This window comes from Micropterus salmoides, unplaced genomic scaffold (genome assembly GCF_014851395.1).
Source record: "Micropterus salmoides isolate LMB-PRFRI ecotype aquatic unplaced genomic scaffold, ASM1485139v1 Ms_hic_scaffold_18, whole genome shotgun sequence".
Classification (NCBI taxonomy): domain Eukaryota; kingdom Metazoa; phylum Chordata; class Actinopteri; order Centrarchiformes; family Centrarchidae; genus Micropterus; species Micropterus salmoides.
In genome coordinates this window covers 9,120,613-9,135,804 of record NW_024040928.1, presented here as the reverse complement: position 1 = coordinate 9,135,804, position 15,192 = coordinate 9,120,613, and the positions used below count along the sequence as shown (strand labels likewise).

The 15,192-nt window shown below is 40.1% G+C and overlaps 1 protein-coding gene across 1 annotated transcript; it reads right to left on the bottom strand.

The window, feature by feature from the left end:
* Nucleotides 1–659: 659 nt before the first annotated feature.
* On the bottom strand, nt 660–14,567 carry opn8b (opsin 8, group member b). The gene is made up of 4 exons (XM_038727826.1): nt 14,452–14,567; nt 5,852–6,145; nt 3,803–4,134; nt 660–3,466 (listed from the first exon to the last, which is right to left on the bottom strand). The coding sequence occupies exons 1-4, from the start codon at nt 14,519–14,521 to the stop codon at nt 3,107–3,109; spliced, it is 1,056 nt and encodes a 351-aa protein (XP_038583754.1). The 5' UTR covers nt 14,522–14,567; the 3' UTR covers nt 660–3,106.
* Between the last annotated feature and the right edge of the window lie 625 nt (nt 14,568–15,192).

Genomic DNA, 15,192 nt, shown 5'->3' with positions numbered 1-15,192 from the left:
TGCCTGACTAGAATTCAGGATGAGAATCACTGTGTCCTTATTATACATAGCCACGGCTACCTTTTTTTCTGATTGAGTGACACTACAGTGCTGTATTCATTGTCCACCACTTGATTGTATTCAGTCAGTATTTATTCTCAAACATGCACCTTGAATTGTGTCCACAAATGTGCGCAAGGTTCATAGCTCTAATGTTACATTCACAAACTTTAGAAACAATCAAACACTCCCAACAGTAGTTACAGAGCGGAAGGTGCAACAACAACAAAAATACACAAGACAAAGCAACATCCAAAAAAACAGTATTTGCCACTCAGCAAAGCTCATTCAATAGGAACCTTTGAAAAGAGAACTGCTACAGGTGCTACAGCAGATTGCAGGTTAATATATGAACAAATAATCCCTGAGTGAAGGAACAGTTCTCTGTGAAGCAGATGCGTGTATCGTGACATGAACTGATTATCATAACATGCTGAATTACATACAATAATATGCTGTTGTTCTGTCACAGTGACTACAGGCAGCAAACCGTCATGGGGTATTTCCAGTGAAATCTGAACAATGCTTTCGTTAATACCCTGGTCACATGAAGTCACCAGGGATGTAAGTCCAGTTGCCAGGGAACTGAAAATTACTTTCTATGATTCTGAGCACTTCTATGACATAAATAGTACATAATGTTGTGTTAATGTTCATATTATTGTTATTGTGTGCTGTCCAGACATTTGGACAATTTATATTTTGATTCTTTGGCAACATTGTTCTTGAAACTCTCATGCCAATAAAGCCCTTTGAATTTAATTGAAGTAATCTTATCCACGTTTATGTTACATTTTCTTATAATTTTAATAATACATTTATTTATGTTTTTTGTTTGGTAGTTTTTATTTTACAATTGCTTTGGCAATGTAAACCTCTGTTCATCATGCCAGGAAAGCTCCTTTGAATTATCGAGGACTGTGTAATACAGTCTTAAGGTCCAGAACAAGAGAGTTAGTAGACCATAAGTAGTAGCTTTTGTCAACTGCTGTTTCCAACGTCACAAATGTCAAATCAAGCTCGTAGATGTTTAAAGAAAAACGTTTAAAGAATAAGTTTGACATTTTGGGAAATAGGCTTGTTAACTTTCTTGTCGAGAGTTAATAATAAAAAACCTTGTATCTCAACATTGTGGCAGATTCTGTTAGATTTGCCCAGAGCCCAGCTGCCTGTTTTTCCTTATTTACAGTATTTATGCTTGGCTAAGTTTACAGGCTCCTGTCTGTAGCTTTATAATTACTGTACTGAAACATCTGCGTGGTGTTGATCTTCTAATCCTACTGTCCTCAAGAAACCGTAGAAAAAGTGTATTTCCCAAAATTTTATAATATTAGACAGGGTAAACATGGACAATATTTGTTGTATTTGTAAATGTTTTTAGAGGTAGACTTATGAAACAAGAAAATTTAATAAAAACATTTAGCACATATGTAATTGGACACGTCGTTTCTGAACTTATATTGTCAGTATTATTTGGGAAAATTCTGATTTGTTGTCAGGAGGTTTGCCACCTGTAAGCACAGAGTTAACTCTTATGTATAGCTTAGTGGGCTGAACTTTCATAGCATTTAAATATTGTACAAACACAACCTCTCATTCATTATGGCCACACACAAAAAGAGGCCAGTTTTACCCCGCTTGTAGGTGTTACAGCACACACCAGTTGTTTTATCTATCCTGATAATGTTTATGAGACAACACATTATGAGACACCCCCTTTTTAACTGTTAACATCACAAAAGTCTCTGTTGAACAAGCATATCACCAAGATGCCTTTCAACCCACAGACACTAGCTGCATCTCAATTCTCTTATTTGTCATTTTCTCACTCCTCAATTCTTGCTTAAACATGAAATTGTTCTGGTCTGCCATCTTGCAGGCTGTGCCATAGCTCTTATTTGTGCATCAAGGATGGAGGAGTGATCTCTGAGCCATGAGCGAGGATACATGAGAGCAGCCTTCATGGAAATCTTTTACTGTCCGACATGGCCCCTTATTGGTTATCAGTTGTTGATTGGACGTTGCAGCTGATCGCACTGATCTGGTACATCATGACATCACTGCAGTTTCATACTGGAATATAAACACATTGTGATCCAGGGCCTCTGAGCAGTAGGCTACACAGTATAACTACAGAATGCAAGTTATTCTTCATGTGCAGGTGTTTGTTCAACAGGTAACAGTTACAGAGAGAAAACATGCTGCTCTGGGAAAGACAAGTGTGAGCCTTTATTATTATTAGCACAGTGCACATTAGCAGACTGGCCATCGGGAGAACCGGGTGATTTCCCGGTGGCCTGAGGGCTATTTTGGCCTCCCATTAATTGTGTAGTTGACCAGCGGCAGTGATAATATAGCATTCTTTACTTTATATTATAGCAAACAGGAGAATCCATGCATCATTCCTATCTCACTCTCGGGCTGCAGTGCATCTGTGTCACTGGGCAGCCACATTCGCTTAGATCTGTAATCTGGAAAATAAAGTCGTGTGGGCCTGTACCCGTTCCTGTCAGGTGAAAATATCTCTAGTTATTCAGAGCTACCACAGCTTCATGATGATAAACATAAGTCTAGTCAGAGTTCTGAGGAAATGCAAGGTGACAAACAAACACTCCAAAAGTACACATAAATTATATGTATAAATATTTCCTGTTGCCTTAATTATGGGAGTGAACTTGACTAACTCTAAAGACACTTGACTGTTTTTAACTATTTGTTGTTTTAAACTAAAAGAACAATATGTTAATGGTATGAACAGTAAACAGAAAAATATTTCAACCAAACGCTTACAGTAGACACGGTCTGTTGTGAATGGAGTGAATGTGGAGATTGGCCTCGACTGAGGTAGATATGTGCAGACACAAACTCCATCAACATTCTCTACAGCTGACAGCTGATCCAGCTGCGATCAGGTGCCGCTTTACGTGACTCTACGGAGGAAAAGATGTCTCCATTCTGTGAGAAATGATTTCCTCGTTTCTTCTATCCTCGCATGGTTTCCTTGCATCTCTCCGTGTATCCCCAGTGGGCGGGGAGAAGGCGCAAGGAAAACAAGCAAGGGAGGGTATTAAGAGAACTGAGATAAACCTACTGTCTTTGTGATTTCCTGCAAAGTAGGCTGTGCTTCTACTCTGGACTTATTGTCAACATTAATCATATAAATGTTATTGTCATTGATGTTGTTGGAAATGTCCACTGGTTTAAAGGGTAGGCACAACCAGCACAGCTTCTTTACCTCCCTTTTGAAGCTCTGGCTGAAGATGTAGTAGATTATAGGGTTGTATACGGTGGAGCTCTTTGCAAACATGCACGGCAGGAGACTGACTTCAGGTGGGATGGCGCTACTGTCCCTGAAAATAGACCACAGGCTTACCAGGCCGTAGGGCGTCCAGCAGCCTATGAAGCCTATGCTGATCAGCACAGCGATCTGCAATAGAACAGGATGATAGAGTCATAAAAATTCCCACAAGATCTCAATAGTTAGCTAAATGAATGGATAAATGGTAAAAATAGTTAAATAAATATACTAATGGATAAATGGTTGTTAACATATATAACTAAACTAACATATATCACTAAAAGTAATGGATATACAGATAACATATTGTCCACATATATGTCCACTGTCCATATCATCAAGAGCCTTTCAATTCACTGTTTAAGCACATGAGCATAAACTGTTTGGAAATGTCTTATGGCAATCTAAACTAAGAGTCCCCAAACCTATAATAACCTATAATTCTCATGAGAAAGAGTCACTTACTATTAACAGCCTTTGATGGATCTTGACAATATTGAGGACTCGGTTGTTCTTGTTCATCGACTTTTTGTAGGTGAAATAGAGCTTGATGGCGATGCTAAAGTAGCTGCAGGTGATGATGACAGAGGGTATGACTAGGTTGAAGGAGAACATGGAGATGACAAAGGAAGAGAAGCCCTCATGTTTCATTTGTCCCCAGGCAAGAGAACAGGACAGGCCAAAGGGCTCTGGCCCGTACCTTCCCCAGCCCAGAATGGGAAACAGAGCCCAGATCAGAGCGTACAGCCAGATCCACATGCACAGCAGCTTTGCTTTCTTCCAGCTGATTTTCTGACCTGCAGAAAGACAAAATGATGAAAGCACTTTTGTGGAAAAACAAGAACTATATTCCTGATTTCCCCAAAACTAAGTGTAGACTGCAAGGACGGATTAAAGTGAGCATGCCCAAATAATAATGATGAAAACATATTGCTGATGTAAAACCTGATGGGACAAATATATATATAATAAAAAAAAAATCATATTCAGTCTGAGGAACTGCTCTACTGCAAACTAATGCACTAGTTCTTATGTTAATATCTACCACATATTAATGAATCTCTAGTGGCATTACTGATTTTACAGTGGCAGAAAATAATTATCAGTTTGCACCTAAACATATGCTCTGACTCATTAAAGACAGTTACAGAAAACATTATCATTTTAGAGTGCACTTTGAATATATGTATATTTTGGGATATTAACAAAGCTCCGCCGTGTAGAAATAAGTGAACACACTGACGAGGAGTTACAACAGGCACTTTAGATTCAGAAAAAAAGACAATTAAATGACTAAATGTCAAAGGAAAAAGTGAACATTTTGGTCATTCAGACCATCGTCAGCACAATTTACACTCCATTTAACGGACAGCTGTCCTTCCTGGACTCATCCACTAGTAGGGCACGATCAAACAGGCAATGGTGTCTGGTTAAATATACAAACACTAAGTACTATATATAAGCATACATGTGCCTGAACATGCCAAGCAAGTACATACATATGTGCATATACACTTATGTACAAGTACAAGGGGAAACAGCTAGCCTTGCTCTTTCCACAGGTGGCCGTCTCTTCCTATTTGCACCTCTAAAGCGCACTACAAAGTGCAAAAAGAAAGGTTGTGTTTTAACGGAAAGCTATATTGTGCCAGACTGCATACAGACAGTGAAGTTAGTAGTAGTACAGACTAAATTAATATGGATAATGATAATTAGTAATTTTAATGATAATAATAATAATAAAAAAATAAGACTAGTAATATAAATTGGAGCAAAGGGTGTCGAGCAGGAATATAGTAGAGGCAGGCGACATGTAACAACTGATCCAGACTCCACAGCTCCAAAGCCATATTATTTACTGGACAAATATGAGAAAAGTATCAATACTGCTATGTCAATCTAACTCTCAGCAAAAAAAGCATATTGCTCAAAATGTCAAACCACTGCTTTAAACAGAATTACACAAGACAGAAACATCTGATGACTAGAAGTCATTCAGCGACGCAGCTGGCTACCACGTGTTCCTGGCAGACAGATGCAGTTTTCACAGTAAAACAATGTTAAAAAGAACGAATATGTTGACATGTCCTGCTACTTCCACTTGAAGAGAATTTTAAATATTACTGTTAGGGAAATATTAGGTAGAAGCAGCCAATTGCCTTCTTGCATGCAAAGTAGATTTCTTATTTTTCCTTTTTGCACCTATTAAAAGCTTGGGCTATAATAATCTAAAAAAATCTGTCACTTATAGATCTGTGTTATCACCAGTAATCAAGTTTGGCAAGGCAGAATTCAGTTTTAGCACTAAATGGTCTCATCACCCCTGCTAGAATCAGCTACCCCTTAAATACTAATGGCATTGTTTTTGAACATGGAAAATGTGAAAATTAGATTTCACAGCAGTTAGAAGTTACGGAATACTATTTGCATTGTAATAACGTGTTCCAAATGATCAATCTTTTTTAAAAAACATGTGGTTTTGTAATTAGTGTTTTTGAGCCCTGAATTACCCACAGGGAGATTGCAGATTGAGGGACACAATGAAGCGCACTATGGCCAAGATAGTCAGATTCATGATGCTGGCAACGCCGAAGAAGAACCCCACCAGACCGTAATATGTACAGGTAGCATCTCCTCCCAGCCAGTGGTGGCTCCAGGCAGAGGCCACAGCCAGGGGGTACATGGTAACAGCTGCTCCCAGGTCTGTCACTGCCAGATTCACGCTCAGCAGCTCTGGCGGTTTCATCTTTGATGACCTTTTAACCGCCATGATGATGACCAGCAGGTTTCCCACGATGGAGAAAACAGCTGAGACAAACAGGAGAAAGAGACAGAGAGGGAGGAAACGGAGGATACTTGTTGAGTGACCGATGATGTGAAAACTATGTGAATGGAGATCTAACCTGTAAACAGCAGCTATGCAAAGTGTATTTAAGGCATTGGTTGCATCATTGCAGCTCCAGAAGCCCAGTTTACTGTTTATGTTCTGAGATATTTGCTGTGCATGAAAAAGTACATGGTTTAAATTGAGGAAGGGAAAAGAGGCATAAGCCTCTGAGCTAACAGGACACATTATCAGTTCACTGCACAAACTGCCTGATTTATGGTGTACTCCTGTTTTCTTTGTTGTTAGTGTTAACTCATTCATGTTTCTGTTGGGTAATGCTGTAGGCAAACCTCAAAGAACAAATTACAGAACAACAAACAACACCACTTTAGAAAAGTCTGTTACACTGTTACCACAGTTATATCTTCATTATTTATCCCCATGGGGCAAGCTGCTGACATGCCTGTGGAAGGCAAGGGACACTCTATAATTAAGATTGAGTTTCTCACCAGTCCTTTGTTTGCTTTGAACAGTCCTTAACTTGATGCATCTAAAATAAAACAGCTTGTGCTCCTTCTGAAGTGCCACACAGGCCAAACACAGAATGAACACTCATGAACCGAACATAATCATGAATTGTGTAAAGAGGGTACAGCTCAGTCATGCGCGTAATGTAACAGGGGTGAGTGAAAGTGTACTGAATGGATGGAAGTTGGGGAGGTTGCCTATGAGCCACACAGTCATTTTATAGCAAAGAAGCCCCAGAACAGAGGTTATAGGGTTGCCTAAAGACCCAAACTCTACCTACTAGCAGCCTGCAAAACACTAAGCCAACCAACCAAAACATACAGTAATCAGAGCCAGAATATTTTAACATCCAACTGTGTAAATTAAGGTTGTTTTTTGACCAAACCAGAGTTGGGTTGGTGATTGTTGGAACAGTGGAAAGACTGACCACACCGGTTTTGGTGAGTTTTATTTAGTTTGTCGAGTTTGAAAGAATTGTGTTTTACGATAAGTTAACATGACAATCGGTGCGATGAAAGAGAGTAACTTGAATTCAGAGGGTGTGTGGTTGCATTTTTCTGTTTGATAAGGAATATGAGTAAGAATATTTTCTTTCTTTCTCAGCATTTTGTGAGTTTATTTTGTGTATTAGATGCTAAGAGAGCTTGTGTAATACTCTAACATGTTAATTAACATTTCTAAAATGGCTGTATAAGAAAGCATTTTATGGATATGGACAAAACCAAGTTACATTGAGGTAGGTACCTGTGCCCTGGAACGGATTTAGATGCTTAAAATTATGAAGGTTTCTAATAGCAAAAGCTGTAGTGGATGCCAGTTTGTCTTATGTATTATGGAAAGTAAACCACAGCTTTTTTTCCCAGAAAGACAGATAAAAGAAATGCTTTGTGAGAGATGGCAGTGTGTCACAGAAGCTAATGGAACAGAGGCTAACCTGGACCAGGCATTAGGATGTTGGATCTCTATTTAATGGACAGATACAAGACACAAGGTAGATTTATTTGTCACATTACAACAGGTTGTAAAGTGTAATTGAGTTTGTACCTCCCTTCTGCTATGCAGCAGACAATATATATAGTCATTTTAAAGCACTTATAGAAATGTTAAACAGAAATAAACTATCATCACTGGAGCAGTGCTGAGGATGAATTTGAGTTTAAGAGTCTGATAGCTTGGGGGAAAAAGCTGCTCTGCAGTCTGGTGGTGCGGCAGCAGAAACTTCTATATCTCTTCCCTTAAGGCAGCAGGGCGAACAGGCTGTGGCTGGGGTGGATACTCTCCTTTAGTATCCTTTGGGCTCTGCATAAGCACCTCACCTCATCGATATCACCAATGCTTGGGAGATGGGTAACAATGACCTTCTGAGCGGTTTCAATCACCCGCTGCAGAGCCCTCCAGTCCTGGGCTATACACATCCCTTGTCTGTGATGATTCCCAGGAACTGTTCACCTGCTCCACCTAAGCACCACTGATGTAGACAGGAGTGTATGTCTTTATCTCCTTTTTCCTAAAATCAATAATCAGATCCTTGTTTTTGCTGACGTTGAGCAAAGGCTGTTCTCTGTACACCACTCTGCAAGATCAATTTCCTCCCGATACAAAGTCTCATCATTGTTTGAAATCCGTCAGATGATGGTGCCGTCGTCCTCAAACTTCACAACTGAGTTCTCTTCATGTCGGGGGATGCAGTCGTGGGTGTACAGCGTGAACAGGAGGGGGCTGAGCACACAGGCCTGGGGGGCTCCGGTGTTGAGCACTGGAGTGGAGGAGGTGAGTCTGCCAATCCGAACTGACTGGGGTCTGTTTGTGATGAAGTCCAATTTCCAGTTGCTGAGTGTTGTATTTAAATCCAGAGTGCTGAGTTTGCTGATCAGTTTCATGGGGAGATTGTGTTGAATGCTGAGCTGAAATCCACAAACAGCATTCTGATGTGGGTGTTGTTTTTCTCAAGGTGTGTGAGGGCTGAGTGGAGGGCAGTGGAGATGGCATCCTCTGTGGATCTGTTGGTTCTGAAAGCAAACTGGTGAGGGTCCAGGCTGGCTGGGATGTTGTTCTTTATGTGCTGAAGAATCAGCTTCTCAAATAGAGAGAGGTTACGATCTTCTCATTTGGCAATGTTGAACGATTCCTTTAAGCTGGTTACACTGACTCGAAATGTTCTTATTACTTGAATTTTAAATGCACATATAAAATGACTACAACTGCCTTGTACATCTCCCATCCAATGTGGAGCCTGTGTCCACCTCCGACCCTCCAGTTGACCCCCCTCAGCAATGTAGGAAGCTTATTTAGAGGGTAGAAAACCAGAATAAGAGGAAGGGAGAGGGATTCACTTGCACTCAAAGCAGGGCTGAGCTTCAGCAGAAAATCTACTCAGTTTATATCTCTAAAAGAAATGGCTAAAGATGATATAATTCTCATTAGCCACTGATAAGGTAGGAAGTGGAACAGCTCTCATTTGTTGTTTGGAACAGAAAATTGGTAAATAACTAACACTACTGTAGCTCTTGCAGTGACGGCACTTGACTTTGCTCAATAACCTATACAGGAAGGACACAGTTGCATAATACTAAGATTGTCGGAAGGGTTGTGTTCCTTTGGATACTTCACCTCATACCAGATGTGAGGAATGTGTCAATTTATACAGTGAGGCAGGAAATGTAGTCAACCTCACTTCTAAAATGTGAACGTCATCCCCAGTCTCTCACTCAGAAGACGAAGACACCACAGGGTGAATTGAATGCCCATGTTATATACTTACATTTTTATAGGTACTTTCATCTCAGTCAACAGGGCAATCAGTAATCTATGGAGCAAAACCCTAGGGACTTGCACCTCCTCTCAAAAAGTCTGTTACTGCATTAGTTTTCTCTGCTGGTCACACAAGCACAGCAAAAGCTGCATGTCTTGCTGAATTACATTTTTCTACTTAGACTAACACAAGACATCCTCTGTGGATCTGTTGGTTCTGAAAGCAAACTGGTGAGGGTCCAGGCTGGTTGGGATGTTGTTCATTATTTGTTGAAGAACCAGCTTCTCAAAACATGTAGCCCGAAACAGCCTCAGCATACTCAACAACATCTGTGATCTGATCGTTGGTGGCCACCTCTGAAAACAGACCAGTCAGTACCGTTGAAGCAGTCCTGTAGTGCTTCCATGGCCCCTTACGGGAAGACCCTCACCTGCTTCAAAGAGGGCTTTCAAATCATAAGTGCATCTTAATTCTTTTCTGACACCTCCAACAAAACAGGACAAACTAATTTTCCAATTGAAATGCCTCTAAATTTAGTGTAATATAATAAGTGTATTATACTGTGTAGTATACTTTTGTTAATTTATATGTAGCTTTATTCATATGCTTCAACAGTTTGGTTTGCCTGATATCAGACAGAATTGTCAACCCACTAGAGACGAACGTATCCACCCAAATGTAATGTAATTTTAAGTAGACACTGATGCGTAGCCATGGCAACACTGGTTTCAGTGGGATTTTAACAGTGGAGCGAAGCAAAGTAAAAACAAACTACTTACATTGTTGAACTAACGTACACAGGAAGGTTACAGTTGCATAATAGCAAGATTGCATGGAGGATTTTTATAGGTACTTTCATCTCAGTCAACAGGACCATGTAGACTATGCTTTTAACACTAGACATTTACATTTTCTTCAGTTGTTTTCCCCAAAGCGATAAACCAACTGGGATATCGTGGCCTAGGGACCAGACAAATCTGTGAGTTTGCGTTTTATTTGCTCTGGCAGATGCATCTGGTCCCCCTCCGATTCAAACGGATTTCCATCTGCCCTGAATCTCAACCGTTTATCTAAGATGGAGCAGGTTTGATATGATGACAGTACAAAAATGCACAACCTTATTGGCTGTTGAGGCATTTGAGGCACAGTGTGACAATGCTTGACAACTGCATTAGTCATGTCTGTGGTTTCACTGATAGACTAATCGTTGGTCCACCTGTGGCGCTCACCGGATCTCGACGCTTTTTAGATTATCTTAATAATCTAATAGATGCCAAACGTGTCAAAACATTGAAACTTCACCTGCAGAGCTTGAGGCTTATCACTTGCAATTATAAATAGAGCTCAATCTTTGTTACCTAGCTTGAAGATGAACCAGTTCAGCTACCTGTTTCGAGAGGTACTGATAATTTCTGAGCATCGTGATCTGTACAGCAACATCTTGTTCCTGACTCTCACCCTCTTGTTGACATGGTAACTTATCTTGTTGACTTTTCCATTGAAAAATTGTTCTAGGGTATCCTACTAGGTAGAGATTCACTCAGGGGGGTAGTGGGCAAACTGCAATTTCAATTAAACATGCTTTAAATATCATTAGCCCCTCATTTGTGTTGCTTAGGGTTTAACATATAGACCTTAGCAACTTTCACACAGCTGCTATTTCATGTAACAATTAAGCAAGTCCCACCTTGGAGACACTATCACTATATTTGCAAAGTGGCAAATTTATCTCTATTTACTGATAACGCAAGCCATCTTAACTTAAAAGCTCAAGTTTAAATGCATTTTTCTGCACCCCAATATGGAGACAGACTCCTTCAGCATGTAACCTTCTTTGCTCTATCTACCTTCCTAAAACTAACTCTAAACCCTACAGGATCAGCTGTGGAAGTACTTAAGCACAAAGCCCAGTGACCCAATCAGGTTCCAGCTCACTGATAATCACCTTCATGAAAGTGCAGCCAAACCAATTTCTCTTACCACTGACTGCACAAAGCCAAAAAAGAATCAATGGGAACATCTCAAGTGAGCCTCACTGCTAGGTCTTTTAAGGAAAATGGCTCTTGGACAGTTAATGAGCACTATCTCACAGAGGAGTACAGGGATGCTGAACTGAAAAAGCCCAGCAACAATGTAAAAGAAGGCTATGAAATATACATATACACACACATACATATACATATATATATATATATTAAAGAAGGCTATGAAATATACATATACACACACATACATATATATATTAAAGAAGGCTATGAAATATATATATATAAATATATATATGGCTATGAAATACATAGTTGCTTTAGCAATGCCAATAGAACCCTATTGAATTGAACTGATAGATAGATGAGGCAGATAATGATGCTTTCTCTGTCCTTCTGACAATAATCCTCAATAATGGTCTAATGGTACAATATTGACTAGAAAGGGATTACATGAGACATGGGTTAAATGGAGCAGTGGTTCCAAGGAGATTGACAAGTAGATATATGTTGGTTATGCACAGAGAGATCAATAGATGTTATGCAAATTGCCTACACCTGTGAACCTCACACACACATACATAATAAATATCCACTAAAACTAGTTGGTGATGATTCTTTAAAGCTGTTAATATCAGCAAGCTTAACACCATGTAGCTCCCACTGTTTCTGAACACCCAAGCCATATTTGATGACCATATAAGGATGATGATGAATGGCCAAAAGATACCAATGGAACCTAAAACATTTATTTCTATGTATAGTCATATTGATGTGTACTTTGGCAGCACGCATTAGAAGTTCCATTAAGAAATTAAGCTTTAAATTGGGGTACACAAACAAGTTGTGCTAATTTTAGATAGTTATATTATTTTCACAGGTGGCACGGTGGTGCAGTGGTCAGCACTGTCGCCTCACAGCAAGAAGGTTGTGGGTTCGTTGCAGGCCTTTCTGTGGAGTTTGCATGTTCTCCCTGTGTCTGCATGGGTTCTTTCTGGCTTCCTCCCACCATCCAAAGATGTGCAGGCTCGTTTAATTTGTGTCTAAGTTGTCCTTGAGTGTGTGACTGGTTGTTTGTCTATATGTGGCCCTGCGATGGACTGGTGACATGTCCAGGCTGTACCCTGTCTTTCGCCCAATGTCAGCTGGAATTGGCTCCAACCTTTGTCATGTCTGTTACCCCAGTGATCCCTCTTCATGTCTGTCTCTGTTTTCCCCTGCTCTCTCTCTGCCTACCTGTGTCTCGTTAGCCTCATGTCTGTCACCTGTGTTGCTCCCACCCTGCTCGTTAGTCCCTGTGTATATACCTGGTGTTTCTGTCTTGTCTTTGTTGGGTCGTTGTTTGTTGTTACCCAGTGCTGCAGTATGTTCTCTTGTTGTTTTGCCTCACTCGTTGTGTCTCCCTGCTCATTTTGGATTTCTGTTGGACAACCTTTGTTTTTGGACTCTGTCAATCAGCCACTCAGTCTGTAAGTGTGCTTGTCTTTAGTTGCCTTAAATAAACCACTGAACTGCACCTGCCAGCCTTCGTGTCCTATGTTTGGGTCCTCCAACCTGCTCAAACCTGCCTTCACCACAAAACCGTGACACTAGCCCCCTCTGACCCTGTACACAGGACAAGTGGTTGATAATGGATGGATATTATTTTGACATATTTTAGGGTGAGCCTTAGTTTATTACAAAGTGAAAAATAGTCTCCTCAACAATACTTCTCATACAGTCCCTAAAATGTCTGTTTTAGAGCAAGTCTTGAACATAATTCGTGTCTGTTTGTGATTAGTTTCATTATTCAGTGTAATTGGTGCAAACCATCTGAGAAAAGGCTTGCCTCATGATGACCTGAATCAAAGCAGTCATATTAGAGCTGAGATCCCACTTTATTTCAGTGCTAACGGTAGACTAAATGCTGTACATTCATCCTACAATGGGTGCAGCTAATTGAAAGGAGATGATGTATGTAATGAATGTAACCCACCTTTCCTTTATCCACTCCTGGCATCCAGGTTCTTGAATGTTACAAGAAACAAATCAGGTTATAATAAGGCATGTCTTCACCTCCCATGTCACTTTGACTTTTGCTATATTTCTTTTACTGTATGTGTGCATAAAATTTTACTTTTTTCTATGTTCACATAATGTATAACGTGTGACATTATGTTAAGTTAAATCAATTTACTTGGATGTCACTGAACCATTCAGTTTGCAGCCAATAATCCCCAATACCAGTTTCCTTGATTATCAGGGTGACAAATGAGTTAATGATATCAGAAAGACAGTCTTTGGCAAAACCTATGAAGTGTGAACTTACTAGTGTAATGCTTGCCTCAGTAATCATCAATACTATGAAATACTGAGAATATATTTGAAAACATTTAAATTTGTCATTTTCTATTTATACAGTATAAATGCCACCAAAATCACTTATCCTTCTGTCAATATGCTCAGTAGCTCCATCTTTCTGTCTCTGCTTGTTAAAAAGATTTACTGTCTTATGATAAAGTTCCAGACTGTTATCATACATTGACTTTCACTAAACTTAATCATTACCACTATGCCTAACACCATTCTTTGTTGAAAACTAAGTCTCAACATTTAAAGTGTGGTGTAAACTGTCCCCCACATAGTGATTAATGGAAGAATGCGTCCCTCAAGAATGAGGTGCTCAGGTTTAAATTTATATAGATTCAGGCAACATGACATCTCTCCTATCCTGAAAGTTTTAGTTGAGGGAGAAAACTAGAAATCCCTAGACAGCAGAGACTTCTCTCAGCTTGGCCAGGTTTTTTTTCTATAAAGAGAAGTTTACCCATCTCACCGTCAGCCTATTCTCATACTCCATGAGTGCAGTCCAATATACACAAGTGTTAGCCAACTGTGCAACTGATTATGGGGAGAAAAAATGCCCTTTTATTGTATTTTCGAGGAATCAAATCATGGGATGAAACGATTTCAATATTTTACTCATAACTTAGCCAAGCACGGATGCAAAGCCGCGAGCGTTAGACAGCGACTTTTGACTTACCTATAACCAGCAGATAACATCCTGTGCCGATGTCCAGCGCTGGTGACAAAGTGGAGGTGTAGATGTCCATTTGAACTGTGATCTTAGCATAGAAGGATGAAAAGAATAACAGAAAACCCCGTTTTTTATGGGATGGAGACAAATGTGCCGCTGTTGATGCGTTCCGGTATCAGATCCATCTCTTAAGTAGTAGGCGGCAGCAGGTTCTCAGGGCGCAGCGCAGTGGCGGAAATCGCGGGGGGGTCAGGACCCCTCCACCCCCCCCAAAAATAAATAATAAAATGATATATACTTAAAATAATTTTGTAAGTAGTAAAACAATAAAAAACGCAAATAGGACAATAAACGTGTGTTCTAAGTTTAGAAACATTTTGGGTCCCCCCCCTCCCTTGCCTCACAGTGGTTTGGTCCACTGCCTGCTTACCCCCCAAGGGGGTAAGCCAGAGATCGAACAGTGAAGCGGACCAAAGCCTGCATGGAGGGTTCCATGTAGGCCCAAAATGACGTCAAAACCCTGTGACAGCCAGTCTCACATGAGAGAACCATATTGCTTAGATTATAAACTCTTGGCAATCTAAAAAAACTATTCAGCCATCAGTGACGCTGCATTGGTGTTTGGCAGGTGAGCCTTGTAGGTTGGCTGATTAAATAAACGATCTGACTCAGACAAACACACTGAGCCATGAAACCTTATGTTGGTGCAGCTATTAGAATTACAGTATTTCTGCCGTTGCTCTACGT

Excerpts from the sequence above, each read along its gene's own strand:
- opn8b (XM_038727826.1), bottom strand. The coding sequence starts at position 14,521 with ATGGACATCTACACCTCCACTTTGTCACCAGCGCTGGACATCGGCACA. Across the intron at positions 6,146-14,451 it reads ATGTTATCTGCTGGTTATAG|CTGTTTTCTCCATCGTGGGA; the intron begins GTAAGTCAAAAG and ends TGTTTGTCTCAG. Across the intron at positions 4,135-5,851 it reads CCTCAATCTGCAATCTCCCT|GTCAGAAAATCAGCTGGAAG; the intron begins GTGGGTAATTCA and ends GTCTTTCTGCAG.